The 22,113-nt window shown below is 32.4% G+C and overlaps 1 protein-coding gene across 15 annotated transcripts in view; it reads right to left on the reverse strand.

The window, feature by feature from the left end:
* LOC148599485 (uncharacterized) overlaps positions 1 to 22,113 on the reverse strand; it is a 139,115-nt gene that overhangs the window by 105,639 nt on the left and 11,363 nt on the right. For 14 of the 15 annotated variants that reach the window (XM_088557599.1, XM_088557594.1, XM_088557598.1 and 11 more), the window contains exon 2: positions 827 to 931. In XM_088557599.1, the coding sequence (XP_088413725.1) occupies positions 827 to 931 (105 nt within the window). Of the gene's footprint in view, positions 1 to 826; positions 932 to 9,553; positions 9,816 to 22,113 lie in introns of those variants that run through there. The other variant, XM_088557605.1, reaches the window with a different exon arrangement.

The following is a 22,113-nucleotide window of genomic DNA, read 5'->3' on the forward strand; positions in this document are numbered from 1 at the left end:
TTGACAACACCAAAAATTGCTTATAACAATATGAAGCCACATACAAAATTTGAAATCAATCCATCTGTTGGAAGCTGAGATAATTGTCATGATATTCAGATGGACAGACAGAATGACAGATGGATGGATAGACAAAATGAATCAAATACATGTATACCTCCTGTTGCTTAAGGGGAAGAATAAGCAATACTTCCCATTGCTTAAGGGGGGTATAAGCAATCTAAAATATAGACACCATATGAAAACACAAGGAAACTGAAAAAAATTAGTCTAATTATATAAAAACTTTAAACAGAGAGTATATGGACCAGGTGCACAGGAAGGGTACATCTGTATGTATTGTTTCTTTTTTTGCCATTGTTAGTACTATATACTAAGAATTAGATTTCTGTGTTCAATGTTGTTTAACTATCATGTGGCAGATGTGATTGTCATTTTGGGACATTTACGGGTAAAAGATTTTTTTTTTCAATTTAGTGATTGACAAGATTCTGCATTAATTGTATTTAATTGAAAACTCAAGTTTATTGCTCTAGTGTGGCATCATCCTAGACTTGCTACAAGTCTCTCTGTAATATATATATATATTTTGATTAAATATAACTACAATCAAGCATTCATTCACTATCCAACAGCAGTACTATTTGATAGTAATGATATTTAATCCAATACTATATATATTACAGAGACTTGTAGCAAGTCTAGCATCAACAACACCAGTTCATTGCTCTAGTGTGGTATCAACCCACTTTACACTAAGCAGTCTAGCTACAGCCATTGGGCTTTCCCTTTCCTGTAACATTCGATAAAATTATATTCTTCATACCTTGATAGCCAGCGCTAGGCAGGGTGTAAGGATAGCTGCTATAACCTCCATTGTATCTACAGCTCAGCGAGTCAGACTGAGACCTAGTAATGTAGCGTCTTCTCCCTACAAAACATAAAATAGGATATAAATCTGAATTTTATTGTTAACGCAGCCAACCTGAAATCATGTAAATTTACTAAACTCCAGCTCCAAGGGGCCTATATGTGTATTTGAGTACTCCTGAGATAAAAAAAAAACTGAAGATGTAAGATTTATTATCTAGGGCCCATCTAAATTAAATTTTAAAAAGCCTTAAGAACTGTATTCCTAAAATTTTCCAAAACCAAAGCACACAAAATAAACAGCAGCATTTTATCAAAACACATGATAGGTTTATACCCTTCCTTTTACTTCAAGTTCTAAATTCACTCTGAAAGGAAAAAATTGTAACCGAAGGGGTTCAAATTAGTGCTAGTCCAAAGTCCTGAACCCTCAATTTCTGATGCAGGACTGTTGAAATAATATTTACCTAGGTCTTGGACCAACCATATTTTACTAACTGAGTAATTGAGTAATCCTCTAATTGAGGATCTTTCACCTTCTTCGGGTGGATGACCTTGACCTTTCATTTAGAATGCAATAAAGTCCAGAACAATTCATTCTGGTAAATAATAAAAAAAACTAAATGAAGCAACATTTCTTCCATCAAGACCAAAATTATACATCATACCAAACTTTATTATATTCTCTCAAATCATTTTGAGTTTAAGCAGATGGATGGATAGATGCAGAACAGCATTCAAACATATCTGTTATAAGACAAGCTTAAAAAACAAAATAAATTATCAAAGCCTTGAGAATACACATCAACCCAACTAGCAGTTTGATCAAATAAGATATTTGTATTCATAAGAACTGTCAAAACAAAGGGATTAGTCATTTTGTATTCATGTTATTGGAAAGATAGTGTAAACTCATATTTCATAAATCTCTTATCAAACACATCATTTCGTGACATTTCAATTTTAAATCTTAATTTTCTTTTTTGAAATGTGAGATTATTTAAAATTCTTGATAAGGACATGACATGGAATCTCTCAATAATATTGCATGGTTTAAAGCTGTCATGTTGGTCAGTATACATACCAATAATATTATACAGATCTGGGGCAGATCCAAGGCCTGCCATTGAAAAAAATATTTCTTATTGCAAAAAATGTTGATTATTCATGCATTGTACCCAAAATATGGTCTTGTCTGCTATGTTCAGCCTTTATGTCTGTTCACACCACCCCTAAACTGATATCATCCATCCAACTACTTGAAAACTTTTTAGTCACTAAATATTACTCCAGAGTGTAACCGTACCAAAGGTGGATTCAAACAGGTGACCAGGGGACCTGTACCCCCTTATCCTAAAAAAACTGGAAATCAGCGGAGTATCCCCCCTTCCTGGAATTTCTCGACCTGCGATCATGGTAATGTACTTTAACAGTACAATAACCAAATCACTGAAAGCAGTATTAAATAAGACCAGTCTGAGTTCTGTATACAAACTGTCATTGAAATGATGGTACATTAAACAGTTTTACTTCAAGAACTTAAGTATTAGTTTTCCTGTAATGCTTTCTTTTGTTGAATTGAATGGCATAGGAATTCAAATTACACGCCTAAATAAAATACAACTTACATGCACCCAAATAACCAGAAGTTGACATGTAAAAATCCATTTACAATTAAAAGTTAATGTAGTGTACAATATACAATGTATATGAATAGGTATGTCCCAGTAAATCAAGTTATTTGTAAATTTAACAGGCAATTTCAATGGAAAAACCTAATACATCAAATTCTGAGGAAGGTTGTCTTTATAAGGTATTTGTTACAGAAACACCAAGCTTCTTAATAGGTAATATATCTGATTGGGAGTTGATCAGATATTAGTACTGATTGAAACATTAAATCTAGAGGTTTACTCACCTATTCCTTCAAAACATTTGTAAAGTTTAATGAAGATAAAATTGTACTAGTATTTCGAATCAACTTAATGAGATTTTTTTTTTTTTTTTTTTTTTTTTGGGGGGGGGGGGGGGGGGGGGGGTTGGGCACTTTCTAAACTGATGGGTGTTGTCACTGGCAAATTACAGTTATTTTAAAACATGATATATATTGATGGAAAAAGCATACATTTTTTCTGCATTATAAGTGACCTCTGCAATTTGTATTATTTCAATATTTTACATACATATAGATTAGGTACTGAAGCAATTATAACCAAGAAAGTTGTCTCCAAGTCTTTACACTTCAGTAATCCAGAGTTCGCGAAAATCACCGGTCCTGCCGGTCTTGACTGGTAAAATTTGGGTAGGACCAGCATTTTAACCTCTTGTGCTGGTCCCATGACTGACAGCGGTTAAAAAGATTTTATGAAGTCTGATTACATGGGACCAGCAAATTTACAGTGGGACTGACAAAACAGTTGCCTTTGTCAGACCTATGTCTGACAGCAGAAAAAACAGTTCTGTGAACTCTGGTAATCTATCTATGACACATTGACAATTGACAGGTACAGACTCTTGATAAGTGGGGTTAAAGGTTAAATTCAGTATTAAAAAAACTGTATGAGAAAGATTGGAACTTAGATATGGTTTTAATTCAAACTTTCACATATCCATCACAAGTAGACCATTCTTATCAAGCATATATATACAGAAATATTGTACAAGTACCTACTACATGTAATTAAAGTATAAGATAGTTGAACTCCAAGAACTATGCTTATCTATCATCATAAGTACCAGTGGAGGATCCAGAAAGAGGGTTCACTGAAGTTTGAAAACCTCATTTGTTGCAAAATTTTATTTAATTTTCCACAGAATTTGTGCAATTTCTGGAATCTCCTTTTCATAACTTTGAATAGCTACAATGTACATAAATATGAAAATGTAAGGAAAGATATTCTTAGTAAAGTCAGCTAAGACCAAGTAAACTTTCATCCAACCTCAACAAGAAATATTGGACGTCACAGGTGGGAGGATTTTATTATTTTATTATTTTTATTTTTTATTCCTTTACAGATATTTGCTAGCCTAATTTCAGCTATTTGAAGTATACATATGTTCTAAATCCATAGCTACACCAGTTTCAGAGAAGAACTATCATTTAAGTCAACAAGTAATGAAAGATTCGTGTGCAATAGCACCTCAATACTATAAACCGATGTGAAAAAATCCTGAGTTTGAAATTCATGCCCTAACTTTCATGCTTTTGTCAAATTTTTAGGGACAGGAGGGGATGAAAATCTACATACTAATTTTATTTGGCCTAAATAGGGGGAAATGGAAACAGAGACAACAAACCTACCCAATATTGAAAAAAGTAAAGTCTAAAAATTAAAATTACACCTAGCTATAAATTGTTCAATTCAGTAGTGTATGTAGTGAATGTAGTGACTAAATGGAACAATTGATAGGTCTTACTTCAATTAGATAGAAAGAGAAACAGCCAAATGGTCCTTCAAAGCATAGTGACTCATTTAAAATCTAAATCTGACTTTGACTAGAAATGTATGATTTTTATCCAATGCATCACAAGCTGCTGTAGTCTATGTACGGGGTTAAAATAATGTACTGTAGAAGTACTTTAATATTGTGGATATCAATTTTCATGGATTAGGGAAAATACACAAGTTTGTACATTCTTGAATTCGAGGTTTTGAAGTTTTAAGTACACACATGAATGGGAATCTGCTTTTCGTTGGGAACCAAGTTTCTGGTCTGGCTCACCCACGAAAACGACCAAAAATTGACAACCCACGAACAATAGTACTTTCACAGAAGTACACTTCATCTACATGTAAGCTATGGTATCAATAAATTGTTAAATGTCTACTATAATTGTTCAAAATGAATATAATGAAAGTACTAATTAAGAACAAATCTTAGAAGATACTGTGAATGTATTCATTTTTTACTGTTGCTTATTTTCGTGGATTCTGTCAGGTGAACATATTCATGGATATCAATTTTTGCCATTTTAAAAAAAAAGAAAGAGAAGAGGTTATATAGTGTTAAAAATAATTTCTGTGGGTACTATTTTTCATGGTTTTCTATCCATCATGAAAATTAGTACATCGTTAAAATTAATATGATTAGAGTATTCCAAGCAATGTGCATGACAGTTGACTTAATTCATTAATCAGGCCAAAACAAAATTTTCTACATTTATTTTAATCGCCTTTCTGGATTTATACAACAAAAAATAGTTGTCCATAGATGCAAAAAAAAAAAACAATAAAAAATTGAAAAAAATTGCTCTACCTACTTGGCTAATTGTTCTAAATCCATGTTTTAAAAGGTTTCATCATTGTTTCCCTTGACGGAAGATGCTTTGAAAAAAACATTAATTTTTTTTACCACAGGTGACTTCAGGACTTTCAAATGACCTTGTTAACAAATCTAAACATTGTCAAGACAGTCAACTCATCAAAGTTTAGGAAAACATGGCCCTGGAACTGGTGAGATCAAATAGAAATTATACATCATTATCAAACTTTACCTTGTTCATCCATACTTCCTCTACTCCTTCATAATCAAATGAGGAAATATAAACAAAAACAAACAGGTGTCTAGTTTATCTCCAGTTTACAGAGGACCCAAATTATTTGAGGCTCCATCGGGTTATCACAGATTATCTTTTAATCTCTATGTTAAGTTGGACTAGAAGTTCATACAAGTCTGCATGCCAAATTAAATTTCATCAAGCTTTGGTCTCTTTCTTTCATGGACAACACTATACAAACTTATTAGCTTTAGGTATACATATACATGTAACATAATGTCTTTTAATGGTTAAATCAATTACTGTGCTAGGTTTATGATTGCACTTAGATGAGGTTCTTTAAAGTTTAATATAGAGGATTATGAACATGTCTGCACATTCTTCAAGAACTTGAAGTAGTTAATCCAGGATTTAACACCAATTATGGGTTAAATTCATTTACAAGTAAGGATAAACTTCAGATTATTTTAATTGATTGGAAATATTATTGTTTTTCAGTAGCTCTTACTGTCTAGTATTTCTCAGGCTACTATCATAATATTGAAATGTATCAACCATTTCTAATGATCATGTTATGTCAAATCAACTTAAGTAGTAGTCTTTGTAAGAATCATGCAAATTCTGTAAAATATGATACACCTTAAAAAAGGCTACATATTTTTATTTTTGATATTAAGTTGTTTTATGGGTCTATACTATGAAATGTGTAATAATTCATTCCATTCTGCCTGCTCTAAGGAGATAATCAACATTGAAAATCTAATAGATTGTATTGTATTTGAGTGTCATTTACAGAGTTATCTCCCTTAATTTTGAAATCTATAGTGCATTCTATATAATTTTTATCTCCTAAGAGCAAGGGTTATATTAAATTCCTACTGTTGACTTCTGTTTACTACGGCATTTCAAACAAAATGTCAAAAATAAATATATGTAGGGTTTTCACCCATGAATCATATTTTGCGTGATTCTTAGCTGGAGTACTACTTAAGTGGTCAATAAACATACTAACTTCAATTTTGAATGCCAACAGAAAAACACATCTTGCCTAATAATATAGGACTAACTGTGATATTTTCTTCCTCAAAACTGCCATTATTCTGTAAGCGATCAAATGTGCAGGGTATGAATTTTGTCAAGAACTGTAACCAGCTCTGAACTAAAATTTTTAAAAAATTTTGCTAAATGTAGCAAGAATGGATAATGATGAATATGTCAAAGAGACAACAACCTCACTGCAATGAAAAATGTATATGCATAGTAATAGATTTATAATTGCTGAATTGATCCTATCCCTGACCATTCAACACTACTGATGTGTATTGCTTAATTGCTGAATTGATCCTATCCCTGACCATTCAACACTACTGATGTGTATTGCTTAATTGCTGAATTGATCCTATCCCTGTGCCTGACCATTCAACACTACTGATGTGTATTGCTTAATTGCTGAATTGATCCTATCCCTGACCATTCAACACTACTGATGTGTATTGCTTAATTGCTGAATTGATCCTATCCCTGACCATTCAACACTACTGATGTGTATTGCTTAATTGCTGAATTGATCCTATCCCTGTGCCTGACCATTCAACACTACTGATGTGTATTGCTTAATTGCTGAATTGATCCTATCCCTGTGCCTGACCATTCAACACTACTGATGTGTATTGCTTAATTGCTGAATTGATCCTATCCCTGTGCCTGGCCATTCAACACTACTGATGTGTATTGCTTTATTGCTGAATTGATCCTATCCCTGTGCCTGACCATTCAACACTACTGATGTGTATTGCTTAATTGCTGAATTGATCCTATCCCTGTGCCTGACCATTCAACACTACTGATGTGTATTGCTTAATTGCTGAACTGATCCTATCCCTGTGCCTGACCATTCAACACTACTGATGTGTATTGCTTTATTGCTGAATTGATCCTATCCCTGTGCCTGACCATTCAACACTACTGATGTGTATTGCTTTATTGCTGAATTGATCCTATCCCTGTGCCTGACCATTCAACACTACTGATGTGTATAATTGCTGAATTGATCCTATCCCTGTGCCTGACCATTCAACACTACTGATGTGTATAATTGCTGAATTGATCCTATCTCTGTGCCTGACCATTCAACACTACTGATGTGTATAATTGCTGAATTGATCCTATCCCTGTGCCTGACCATTCAACACTACTGATGTGTATAATTGCTGAATTGATCCTATCCCTGTCCCTGACCATTCAACACTACTAATGTGTATTGCTTTTCAGAACAGATCAATTAGTGACCCTGGCAAAGCCATGAGCTGCCTTTATAAAAATGAGACAGGAGGTGATTTGATCCTACACCAAATTCACTTTTATTTCTCATTCAAAAACAGATAAGAGATGGGTACCCCTGTATTCCCAAATTCATAAATGACAAAATTCATAACCTCCCAATTGCATTGTATCAAGAACTGAAATAGTAGGTACACAATGGGAATATGTAATAAAGATTCTGTGAAAGTTTCATTGAATTCCATTTGTGGTGTAGGAGAAGTAACAAGTAAGAGTATTTCTCTGATTAACAGACGGAAGGAAGGAAGTATGGACATCCCTATCACTATAAAGTACTGTGAAAATACAAAGGTCAGTTTCAAGTATTTACATGTACATCTTCAAGATAACAAATTTTATGATAAGTTTTTCTTAAATGCAACCATGATGTTTGAAGTCATTTGAATTAAGACTGAATGGCATACAATATTACATTCATTACAATATACCATGATATCAATGAGCATAAAGTTTTCAAGTTTAAATACATCAATATTACAGCAAAAAAACAACATGAAAGAATATATAAGTCCCCTTTTCTGTAGGTATCTAAGTAACAATATGTAATAGTTTTTAATAAATTACAGCTTCGCGGCGGTGAAATCATGACAAACAGTTCTCACCTGCTAAAACAATGCCTCAGTCCTTATAGCTTAATTTTAAAATTAATTGGAGATTAATTGGCGAAATCAAAATAAAACTGAATAGATTATCAACTCAACATATTAAGGGTTTTATTAAGGATTTATTAAGTTAATGCTAATTAATACAATATAATTTATTATATATTAAGATATCCTGCTAATTACAATGAAATAACATTGACATCTATATTTTTGCTTATCTATGTACTACCACTTAGTGGCCTTCCATGGGGTCAGTGGGCATAGGATATTTGAGCATAAATATAAATTCACATAAAATCATTAGAGCACAAACATCATATATCTTTCACGTCAGAATACTAACCTTAACTGCATTTTTGATGGGCAGTTTGAAGGAAATTCTTCATATGTTTTTACACAATATTTCGAAATAGTAATAAAAAAGGGAAATTATGTCAAATCACATACTATTTACATCAAAATAAGGAGTAAGAATGTTGAAATGCCTCAAAGTGGAATGCACATGGAGAAAGAACAGAATCTCCTGGACTAATATTTACAATACTGCCAGGAATTTAATGTCAGGACTCAGGACTCGGAAACATAGGATATATATATAAGCTAGTACTGACTTGTAAACTGTCATTGTAAGTGTTGTGGTTTATCATAATGTTCCGTTTATAAGCTGTTTTAACACTGTGCATTATGAACAAAATTTATATTTTATTAACTATATCCTGCTCAAAATCCTATTTCAACCTCCTTGTCAGGCTTGTGATGACAATATTCTTCTTCCATCTACTTTCGATAAGAAATCCTTCTTACACCTCCTGACTGTAATTATTTCTGGTAATAAAAGAGGTGCTACTTCCACATTTTTTGCTCAAATGTCCTAAAATGTTGATCCTCAAATATCCCATACATAAATATTTTAGTTTAGTATACAGGTATTTTCATACAGAGTGCACTATACACACAGATATCTCAAGTATAGTATATTGCCTATGTTACTGCTAAATACAAGTGATAGGTTTAGTGGTCGTGCAAGATCTGTAGGGATAGTCAAGGTTGTGAACACCCCCCCCTCCACTTCCACATTAGATGATAGTTATATCAGGTAAAAGCTAAGATTGTAAAAACTGTTGTAATATATTTTGTTAAAAAATGATTATGTGTAGCCAATAAATGTTAAATTTAAAAATCATGAATGATAAAATCTGACAAGCAGCTAAAATGACACCTTAAAAAAAAAGAAAATTACCTTCAAAATCTATTAAAATCCCAATATTATATAAATCCACTGATAACTAGAAATTTAACACACACAAAGTACATGTAGAATTTCTGTGTCACCACTTGAATGGAATAAAAAAAATAAACTAAGAAAATTAATTCAATACATTTATAGTCAGTCAATCATCAAACTATTGAGATATGAAAATTAAATCTTCAAGGTATTTAACAGTTAAAAGTCTTCCTGACTCACAAATTTTTACAAGCAAAATCTTCAAATCTCTGTCTATAGATAAACAGTTTAAAAATGTTTCCTGAGGGCCTCGAGGGGAAATGTTGGAACAAGTGTAGATAGAAACACTTATATTTGTCCTAAGTCAGGAATGTGTTTGTCCCCCTTTTTTTGTATTTACTTGATTGTCTTGTAAAACAATTTAAAAATGTTTCATGAGGGCAGTGAGGGGAAATGTAGGAACCAGTGAAGATCTGTTCCACGTTAGAAGGGTGTTTAGGTGTAGTTACTTTGTCCCCCCTTTTTTATAATTTTGTCATTTACACTTAATAATCTTAAGAAACAAATACAAAATGTTCCTTGATGACATTGAGGGAAATGCAGAAATTAACAAGTGAAAACAGACACTTATATCTGTTCCATATTCGAAGGGTGTTTTGGTGTAACTGATTTATCACCCTCCCCCTTTTAAATAATAATTTGTTCTTACATGATCATCTCAAGAATATTCATTTTGAATAGTAGAAATTTGGTCAAAGATCAAAAAAGGAATGGTCATTTTGTGGGATAAAATTACCTGAAATTCAAATATCTTTTTAGCAAATATACCTTTATGCCAAATTTGATTACTTTTCAGAGTTTTCAAACCTTGGCTTTGGTTTCATATCTCAAACACAGATTTTCCTAAAACCTTCCTTTCAAGCAATTTGATTGGTCAAAACTTGATCTGTGGAAGGATTTAAGAACAATCTCAATATGAGACTATTTAAGAAACCCAGCCCTGGTCCCATGAACATTTCTCCACATCATTCTGCCCTCCCCCTTTTTTCCATACTGACCTGTCTGTACCAAATCTAACCCCTGAAATGACTTTATTACTTACACGTACACTTAAGTAGTTATGTATCTCATTTAAAGTTTCTAAACGTTTCCGCCTTACTACTTGGAGTGAACTAGCTTAGATTAGGGGTTATTTTTACATGTAAGGATATCTAATGTAATTTTTCAGTAAGATTTGATGTACCATCATTCACATAAAGGCTAGTTCCAGGAATATGCATAACCACAAAAGATTAGAAAATATCAAAGAAATCTTAAACGTACAATTTCAAGGACTTATAGGCATGTGAAACTAAAAGTGATACATGTATAATGATTCAATATAAACACTATTACAGTGCCTGACTTGCCTACCTCTTTCTTCTGAAAATAGTAAGGCATACCCCAAAAAATAGTAATTTGAGATAAAAAATTGTAAGTTTCATTTTTTGTTGCAAAAAGCTAATTTATGGACAGAAACCACCAATATTGTGGATAAATATCAATAAATTGAATATAAATATATTTTTTATTATTTTGTTTTATGCTTTTCCATGGCAAGAGCATCACTATTTTCTTCCTAACTACATTTAGACATAGTTTTTGTTTGAGGTTTTCAAACCAGATAGACTATTGGTACAATAGTTACGGAGTCATATATCAAGAAGACATGAGGCCGGAAAAGGAACAAAAAAAAATCCAGAAATTGGAAAATTTGTAGAGCTGTATTGAATTAGACAACAATCTTAAGAGCATAAGATGGACTTGAAAATTGTAAGCCTTACGCCAAAATAGTAAGGGTAGGCAACTCTGTAGTGCTGACTATGCCTATGGCAATTCATCATAGGTCAACAGCAGCAGTGGTAAAAGTTTGTTGATTTAACAGTTAACTCATAAAACACCCTTCATTTGTACTTCTAAATTAAATAATTGTCTTGCAAATTTGGGAGACTGTATCAACACATTACTTTACCCATTTAGGAACAATTTTGAGTAGGTGAATGAATTTAGAAAAAAACAATAATAATCCTGCATTTATGGTGTATTTTCTAATTTTTGGCCTTTTCTTTAAGAAAATAAGAATTATTTGTACAGGAAAAATGTGTTGGCAGGCTTTGCATTTCAAGGTCCAATGAGAATTAACAAGAACATTCAGTAAGCATGCAGGTATGTCATTAACAGGTATGCAATTAGGTGTATGATATTAACAGTATCCTTCAGTACCCTCACAGAAAATGAAAGAAACGCAGAAGGTAAAAATAGATTCCTATTGATAGCCAGGTAACTATGATATTTTTAATTCTGTGTTGTGCAAATCTTGATAAAAAACAAAGATATTTGCAGAGGACAGAAGCTATAATCCACCTTGCCTTCTAAGTTACATTTTGTATAAGCTTAAGTGTAATTTATGATAGTAATTTCTGTTGTGCAAATCAGCTCCAGCTTATTGTATTTAATACACTGAGTTGCATTGTAAATTAGCAGTTTAAAAAATAATACTGTCACTTAACTTAAGTGAATCCATATCTTTTCAACTCACAAAATTAATGTGTGAAAAATAAAAAGCACTGGACACTTCAGTAATAATAAAACAAATAAATACATGACTATGTTGTATGGAATAACACTATAACAGGGAGATTGTAGATTGGTTACAAGATATGAATTGTGTTGTATGGAATAACACTAGGACAGGGAGATCGTAGATTGGTTACAAGATATGAATTGTGTTGTATGGAATAACACTAGGACAGGGAGATCGTAGATTGGTTACAAGATATGAATTGTATAGTTCAGTATTAGAGTCAAAAATATATAGTTGTTTTTATACACTTTGCTAAATTTATGCCTCACCTGAAATACTTATGCCTAGCCTGAAGTATTTTTGCCTAAGTTGCCTCAATTAGTTTTGCATAACCTCAAATAACTATGCACACCCATCACATGCTGTTGAATTCTAACCCCACTCAACCACTTCTGTCAAATTACATTGTATTGTAAACAGGGAATTTGTGAGAAACATACAGTTCAAGTCATCATGCAAAAGCAATTTAACAAATATCTAAGCATTCCCTTCAACAGAAGAAATTGTTAATAAAGAAGGATGGACTGTCTGATGGACAAGATGATTGGAATATAGCCCAACTTAATTATTAAAAAATGGTTAACTTTAATTATTTTTTCCTAAGCCTCAATTGATATGAATTCAAACTAGGCTTAATTACTTCATTATTTCAGGCTAGGTATAAGTTAAATTCAGGTTTAAGACATATGTACATGTATTTCAGGCTAGGTATTATTTTAGTTGCTTGGCATAACTTTTTAATTTTAACACTAATATTGCACCATAGTCTGTTGAGCTACTAAGAAAATGTATTCAACAATTTAATGCCAGAATCCAACAAGGAGGCACAACTAAAACATGTAACTGGGCTGATCCCAAGATTTTGAAAAGGGGGATGGTTTAGAAAAGTTCTAGAAAAATGGGGGTTCCACCCTATTATTTGCACATTTGTTTTCCTATTTTTCCAAAAAATTAACAAACTTTTCCAACAAAAGGGCAGTCAAATCCCTGGACTCTCCCCTAGATCCATCAGTGACAAAGTTAAAATAGAATGCTTTGCATGACACAGCTTTATACGACCACAGAGTAGAACCCTGAACAGTTGAGACAAGTATGGACACATCATTCAATTTTGATTCATTTAATAAATCAACTAACTAATATTCTAGATATTGTACAAAAACCAAGGGTCTACAGACAACAACACAGATGACGATAACAATGGCAGTGCTATACCATTATACAACTGCTAATATTTAGTGGTCATATATAAAAGGACTATATAGTGATAACTCACAAAACCAACACTTTTCAGACATCAAATTATGTGAACTATAGAAGAATCCTATTATTAGAAGATACTGCATAACAACTTGACAGTCAGTTTGTTGAGTGATACATATGATTCTTCTCTAATTAACTGATTTCTTACCAACAGCCAGAAGTAACTAAGAAACTATAGCGACAATATGAAATGACTATAAATTCAGAAATTACACTTAGTGAGCAATGGGGAAGATCCTAACATTTTGGAAGGCTGGGGGTTGAGAAAGGTTGAGAAAAGATGAGGCATGCAATGCTATTATTTTTTCATTTGTGTCCAAATTGACAGTGTTATATGTTCAAAAAGAAAATGGGATTCTCATTTGTGTTTCTGGTATATGGAATGAATATTCATTGTTTTTGGTGTCTTGCAAATCTTTAAAACAAACAACACAAATTAATGTACAATCAGGGCATGCAAAATTCAAACACAGACCATTCATATGTATAAGCTCATACTTTACAAATGTACAAGTATTGACTTTATAGACTTCACAAATGTACAAACATAGACTTTATAGACCTTACAAATGTACAAGCATTGACTTTATAAACTTTACAAATGTATGAGCATTGACTTTACACACTTTACAAATGTACAAGCATTGACTTCACAGACTTTACAAATGTACAAGCATTGACTTTACAGATTTTACAAATGTACAAGCACTGATTTTACAGACTTTACAAATGTACAAGCATTGACTCTACAGACTTTACAAATGTACAAGCATTGACTTCATAGACTTTACAAATATACAAGCATTGACTATGAAGACTTTACAAATGTACAAGCATTGACTTTATAGACTTTACAAATGTACAAGCATTGACTATGAAGACTTTATAGATGTATAAGAATATCTACTTCTTATTTCTTTGATTGATTTAAACAAGTTCAAATCATGATTAACTTAAAGTTACTATTTAAGTTCAAAGGTCTGAAGTAATTTTCATTTTTTTTTCTTTAAATACTATCATCCTAACAGTTGTTAATTTTACAGGACTTTTCCATGCCTAGGCCAGAGGTCTCAGACTAGTACTGCTTAATAAACAAACATTCAGATTGTTTGATACATTGAAACCTATCTTAAATTGACCTCTTTTAACCTGTACAATGTGTTTGGTATAGACAGGTGATCAATTTACCAGAGTTTAAATGTCATTAAAACTTATGGTCACTTTTTACAGATTTACATGGTTTTATATTTCACTTCAATTTAAAATGCCCAGCCAAAGAGTTATCAGTCTTACATTACAGGTATTGGTAATTAAGTTAATTAGGTAGCAACCATTTGATTTTCTTGGGTTGGGGGGGAATGGATATGGGGATATTTTTTGGAAGAAAAAATAAGTTTGTTTCCAAATTTTTTAGACAAAATAATTTGTCATCCATAATGTGAAAACACATTGGGTTTTTACTCTCAGCATCAAATAGCCTGAACCATATATTTGAAGGAAAAAAAAACTGTTTGTGACATGTCAAAAAAATAATTGGAAAGGTGAAAAAAAAATTGGTCTCAGAAAAATGTCCAAAGCTCCACTCAGAAAATCAAATGGTTGTTGCCTTGTTTTTTTTTCTAAAATAATTCTATACTTCAAGGTCAAGCTGCCTAATTCATACATGTATATATACCAGATGATACCACTAAATCAAAGAGAAATATCTACACATTAATGTCAGAAGAGCTCTGTCCTTATATCCAGTAATCAACATACATGCTATGCTACTATGTACAAGGCTATGCTACAATGTTCAACTCTAAATAACTTCCCCTCATATAGTGATTGCAGGAACAAGGATTACCATCTGACCTCAAGGTCTGGTAACTAAGAAATGTTTCTATTTTGCAAATGAACTTAAAAACTAATGCATATGAGCTGAATGAATGTCATAAAGTTTGATTACTCTTTTAAAGCATGTATGACAACAATTATTCTGTTTATATATACATGTATCATGCACATCCACATATGATGAAAAACATTCATAACACATTTCATTAAATTCCATAAAACAGTTTAGACAGAGGCTTGCTCTGGAGGTACAGTCACCGACAAGATAGACAGACACAGTGATTCCTGTATTGTTAGCAGGGGTATGCAATTTGCGAGCAAACCAATAATAACAGACAGATAAACATGACAAAACAAGAAAAAATTTAAGTCTTATATATGTTTTGAAAACTACAAAGGACAAAACTTTGTAAAAACATGTTTTAAACAAAAAATCTGTAATAGCTAGGGAAACTATTTTTGCTGCTGACTAACAGGTACCATACCAAGGTCTTCTACCTCATCAACAAAGGGCAAAAAATTGCCATCATTAGCAGTCTGAAACTCAAGTCCAAAATAAATGGTCTACAGGTATTGCAACATACAAATGTATAATCCCTATCTTAATGAAGATGCAGGGGTTAAAATTAGCTTTCAAGAGTGAAAGGTCCAGAACTTTCTCAAATTTCAAATCATAGGTTCTCTTTAGGAAAATGAAAGGTCCACAATAATGTGTAAGTATAGAAGATTGGTGGTTTAAGACTTCATTAAAAAAAAGGTATTCAAAAGTCCTGGTCTAGATGTTAAGGGTCACAGACCACAGATCACTGCTAATTTATACACCGGAACACAAGATAGGAGACACATGGATCACCAATTCCATTAAATCTATATCTGCTGAGTCTCTCTACCAATCATGCTTAGGTCTGTTTGTTTGTAAAAGTATCTATTAACAGACAGACATTAGGAGAGTGACAAAAAAATTATTGCATGGACAACCAGTGTTTCTGTCCATCATAGCCTTATGGTGAAGACTTATACAAAAAGTTGTTAAAATATATGTATATAAGTATTGAACATCCATCAACTTAATTTCTTAATGTACACTGACCTGTATTAGACACGGTTTCCAACAAGTGGAAATAGGCAAAATTAGAAACATATAGACAGTGAAAGAAAAAAAATTTTAATGAAAAATCCGTCATTTCCAGGGACTTTGGATAAAGTTTGGTAAAAATTGGACTGGTCCTGTGAAATTCTACATCTTACTAGACCAAATATCCAGTAATTTTTGGGAACTTCTATTTAGAATTGTAAAAAAATGTCCCATAAAAATAATTTGGTCCAGTGAAATTATTGGATAACCGAACTATTAATGCCCATTGAAGATGATAAAACCTTGAAAAAAATGAAAATCATCGAGTAAAAATAATAATTCTGTTTCAAAGTGGAATAAAAACAAATCAGAAATGGCAACCAATACGACCAATACATAAAACATTTTAAAATTCTTATCAAAAAATTGCAACAACAAACAATATGTGAAGATAACAAAAGAAGTCCTCAGCATAGAAATGAACCATTAATACCCCAACCATAAAAACAGGATCTTTTAATTCACACCTATGTATTTTTATCTACCGGTATATTACACATTGAATTGTCAACAGTTTAATCAATTTCTTTTTCGGATATTAAATTTCTGTCAGTTTATCATACAATTTTAAATAACAGACAAAAAAAATGGCAGAACTTTTTGATGAGACACAGAATGTGGGCAAAATAATTTAGCCTGAGGAAAAACCTTCAAGTAGTACTCCAGCTAAGAACCATGCAAAATGTAATACATGGTTGGAAAGTCTACATATTTTTATTTTTGATACTTTGATTAAAATGCATATGTACCAGTCCACATAAAATTCTGACACTGCCAATGGTTTAGCAATTCATGATATAGAAAAACCCACCGAACGAACAATACTTTTTCAGTCTACATATGCTATATTTTTACATAACAATAATCATTTCTGTATTCAGATCAGCACTTTTGAGAAAATCCTCTATTTAACTCCCAGTAAAACCAACCAAATCATACTTGACACATATACACAACATTGGTCCATTATCTGCAAGCGTATGGGAACAATATGCAGAAAACTGCAATTTTAGTGAAATTTTGGAATTCCAAGGGCCATAACTTGGTCAAAAACCGGTGGAGCGGAACGAAACTCAAACTTCATTTGTAACTAATCACAACATTGGTCCATTATCTGCAAGCGTATGGGAACAATGTGCGGAAAACTGCTATTTTAGTGAAATGTTGGAATTCCAAGGGCGGTAACTTAGTCAAAAACCAGTGGAGTGGAACGAAACTCAAACTTGATTTGTAACTAATCATAATTGACTCGCATACAAAATATCAGCCCAATATCTGCAAGCATATGGGAAAAAAGTGCGGAAAATGGCGATTTTAGTAAAATTTCAAAGTCCAAGGGCCATTACTTGATAAAATATTGGTGGGGCGGAACGAAACTTAAACTTGATTTGTAACTATTCATACTTGACCCACATACAAAATATCAGCCCAATATCTGCAAGCATATTGGAAAAAAGTGCGGAAAACTGATTTTGTTACGGACGGACACACACGGACGGAATGACTGATTACTATAGGGCGGCAGTCACTTAGTGGCGGGGCCCTTATAACTCTGTAGATGACACTTACAAAGTGTAAATACAGTAGAAGCCATTGGATTTTATGTGAATTATATCCTAAGAGCAGACAGATTGGAATGAATGATTATACATTTCATCATATAGACTTAAAAAGTAAGGTTCTTTGGGATGTATTACAGATTACAGAATTGGCATGATTCTTACAAAGACTACTACTTAAGTAATATTCAATACAAATCTAAAGTAGCTGTGATATGTATCAAATGTATTCTTCCTTTAAAAAAGTTAGACATGATAATAAGGTGGCGCATAGTAGAAATCAACCTTCAAAATTATGAAATGTCACTTTTTCTTGGCCAATACTGACAAGATATGGAAATTCTATAATCACTATGTAATAAAAAATGGAAAACAGACAGAGTATTAGTCAACCATTATTTGTTGTTAATACTTTCAGAGTCTATAACTTACTTAAGATATGAAGCATTGCCATAGTGAAGTGCTTAAAATAACTTTCTACCAAAGACAATAGAAAAAGAATGTATACGGCGAAACCTATCAAATGCACCAGCATAAATATCCAAAATGTCAAATAGTAAATACTTTCAACAATCACTGAAAGGCTTTCAAAAAGTGGAACTTTAATCATGGCTTTAAGAAGATAGACCTAGGGTAAGGGACACAACTCTTAAAAATCATTGGAACATTTGTATTCACAATGTTTCATCAATCTAAGTATCAAAGTAACTTGGATTGATTTTATTCTGTTTCAAAGGAAAGCTTGATAGGCTTTGGTGAAATTGAATATGATACAAACATATCACTGATTTCAAGAGTTATGTTCCTTACCCAAGGTCTACCACCTTAAATAAGCATTGAAAGGCCCTGACAACAAAAGTAATAAAATTCATTGCAACAGAACAATGACACTTCCTCAACATAGAAATAATTTTAAAAAAATTACACATTAATGACCCAACCCTTACTGTAGACAGACACATGTCTGGTTCTAGTTCAGTTTAGACAAGTACAGTAATACCAGTGATCCTTTTAGATTTAAAAAATTAGTTAAGTTATCAATGTTCAAAATAAATTTTAACATGACTTTTATAAGTGTCAATTTTAGACAGATTTTGGATAATTCAGTGTCCAGTTCAGGCAGATTGTAGGTTGTTCATTGTTTGGTATAGACAGGTTGGTATAGACAGATTTTGGATTATTCAGTGTTTGGTACAGGCAGGTTTTGGATTATTCAGTATTTGGTGTAGACAGGTTTTAGATTATTCATTGTTTGGTGTAGACATGTTTTGGATTATTCAGTGTTTGGTATATATGCAGGTTTTGGATTATTTAGTGTTTGGTGTAGACAGGTTTCCAATTATTCAGTGTTTGATGTAGACAGGTTTCGGATTATTCATTGTTTGGTATATGCAGGTTTTGGATTATTCATTGTTTGGTGTATACAGGTTTTAGATTATTCATTGTTTGGTATATGCAGGTTTTGGATTATTCATTGTTTGGTGTATACAGGTTTTAGATTATTCATTGTTTGGTGTAGATAGGTTTTAGATTATTCATTGTTTGATGTATACAGGTTTTGGATTATTCATTGTTTGGTACATGCAGGTTTTGAGTTATTCAGTGTTTGGTATAGGCAGGTTTCAAATTATTCAGTGGTTGGTATAGGCAGATTTTAAATTATTCAGTGTCTGGTATAGACAGGTCTTGTTGTAAATTGTTATCTTCCTACAAATTGTTGATACACCATAATTGTTGGAATATGTAATACATGTATTCTGACTTGTCCAAAGGGCAAATAACTCAGGAAATTTAGTTACCTTATTTATTTTCAACTTTGGAGCCCATACAAGTGTCTCTGACACAGCAATATGCATACATATGTAGCAGACAACATACATTTGAGTTTTCAAATGAAGTAAGTTAAATATTCATCTGTAAATTATTTTAAAAGCCTGCATGTAATTACCAGATTACTACTACATGGAGTTATTCCTTCTATGACCAACAGTTACTGGTATTTCAACAACAACAAAAATGACTACCTGCAATTAAATATTTTTACCATAGTCTAATGGGTTTTAAATGAGAAAACATAAATCAAGTATATTTCATACATACCAATTTAGGTTTAAGAACTCCTTTAAGTTACAGTCCATAAAAATGAAATTTAGTTCAAAACTGAATGGAAGAGAACAGAAATTTAAATGCCATATGGTAGATTTGTCAACACTTGTAAATCTTAGTATAAATATTTTCATACACTGACTTGTTCATATACTATAATTATGTAAACAAATTCATGATAAAAGAAATTGACCATGCTCCCAATCAATGTCTAATCAAAAAGGAGGTCAAACAGGATAAAGAAATGGCAATGATTCACAGATGACAGGATGGCCCAATTTGCCTTTTGCTTACAACCCAGAAAAAATGGTCACATTCATTTATTTTAGCCTTATCTTCCCACAAATATTAAAACTACTGTATGTTTTGACCTTTGCCTACCAACAAAGAAAAAATTGCCTCCCTCAAACATCTTAATTTTATCTTTCAGAAAGGATATAATTTGGTTACATGTATCTTTGCCCTTTGTCTACCAACACTGAAAAAAATGCCTAACCCATACATTTTAGTCTCATCTTTCAGAGAATACAAAAATTAGATTCCTTTGCCCTTTGCCTATCAACCCTGAAAACATTACCACAATAAAATTGCCTTACCCACTCATTTACGTCTTATCTGGTTTATTTAATTTGTTTATCTTTGCACTTTGTCCATCAACACAGAAAAAAACATTTTAGCATTACCTTTACTGCAAATAATACGAATATCAACCTACATGTATCTGCCCACAGTAAACAACTGTTAATGGGAAAAGAACAAAAAAAAAATTATTATTGTTCTAGACTAAATTGTAGTTTTTTGGATTAGTACATATTTTCATTTATTTGTGAACAATTTTATTGGTAACTTTATCATTTTCAACTGTTCCTACTGCCTTATATTTGATCTCAGGCTGATGTTGTGATACTGCAAATATTGGCAATATTCAATGACAACAGAACGTCAAATTGATTGTGATGTCACTGATAAACAGAAAAATGCCACTTTTGAATGTCTCAACAGAATATCACATTTCTCTCTTTTGGTCACACTGTGATACACTGCATGTACTGTCTCCAGTTTTAAACTTGGGTTATTCTGTATGTACATGTTATCTAACTGTGACTAGAAGGCAAAGTTCACAAAGAAAATACCCTGCTTCAAATGAACTTAAATGTAAAACCTCCTTTTGTTGTCTACAAAATTTTAAAACCATGAAACACCATAAATTTGAATTATCTTCCCTCAGAGTACTCCCATAGTAATCATTTTCCTTTTTGAACATCTGCACATAATACCCAACCTTCCTATAAAATTTCATCAAAATCCCTTGAACGTTTAGGAGGAGTTGCACTTACAAGATTTCAACATGAAAAACCTTTAATTTGGATTATCTCCCTTTGGAGTCCTCTGACAATAATTATATTCCTTCTGGTATATTGATGCCAAATCTTCCTATAAAGTTTCATCAAGTTCCTATGAGTGGCTAAGGATGTGTTGAGTTTACAAGGTTTTAACATGTAAACACTTAAGTGGGGTTATCTCCTTTAGGAGTCCCCCACTGGCCCCAGTAACAATATTCCTTCATGCACATCTTCATATAATTCTCAACTTTCCTATACAGTTTCATCTAAATCCTTACAGCAGTTTAGGAGGAGTTGTGCTTACAAGATACATGTACATGTACATGTATGTGGACAAACGGACAGACAGACAGTGATTTCTATAAACCACCTCTCAAAACTTTGTTTGCGGGGGTATAATAAGGCGTAGTTACAGAGGTTAAGGAGGCAAGGGCCAGGAGCCATTTGTCTTTTCTTTCTAGAAAAAGCCCCTTAATTTAAAAGAAAATTATACAGCTTCTAATATCAAATGGCCCTTTAAAATTGTGAATATCTTTGAAAAAACCTGAAAATGACCCCTTTTCAAATTTCCCTTCCTAACCACTGCCAAAACAGTACAGACCAAGCCAAGCTATCAAAAAATTAAGTTGCAGGCTTTGTCATACTAGATACAGCCCCAATTGTATGACAGTGAAATGTATGCCCTATCTATAGAACATTAAGTCACATAC

This window comes from Perna viridis, chromosome 13 (genome assembly GCF_037379345.1).
Source record: "Perna viridis isolate PV_CMFRI_1.1 ecotype Kerala chromosome 13, ASM3737934v1, whole genome shotgun sequence".
Taxonomy (NCBI): domain Eukaryota; kingdom Metazoa; phylum Mollusca; class Bivalvia; order Mytilida; family Mytilidae; genus Perna; species Perna viridis.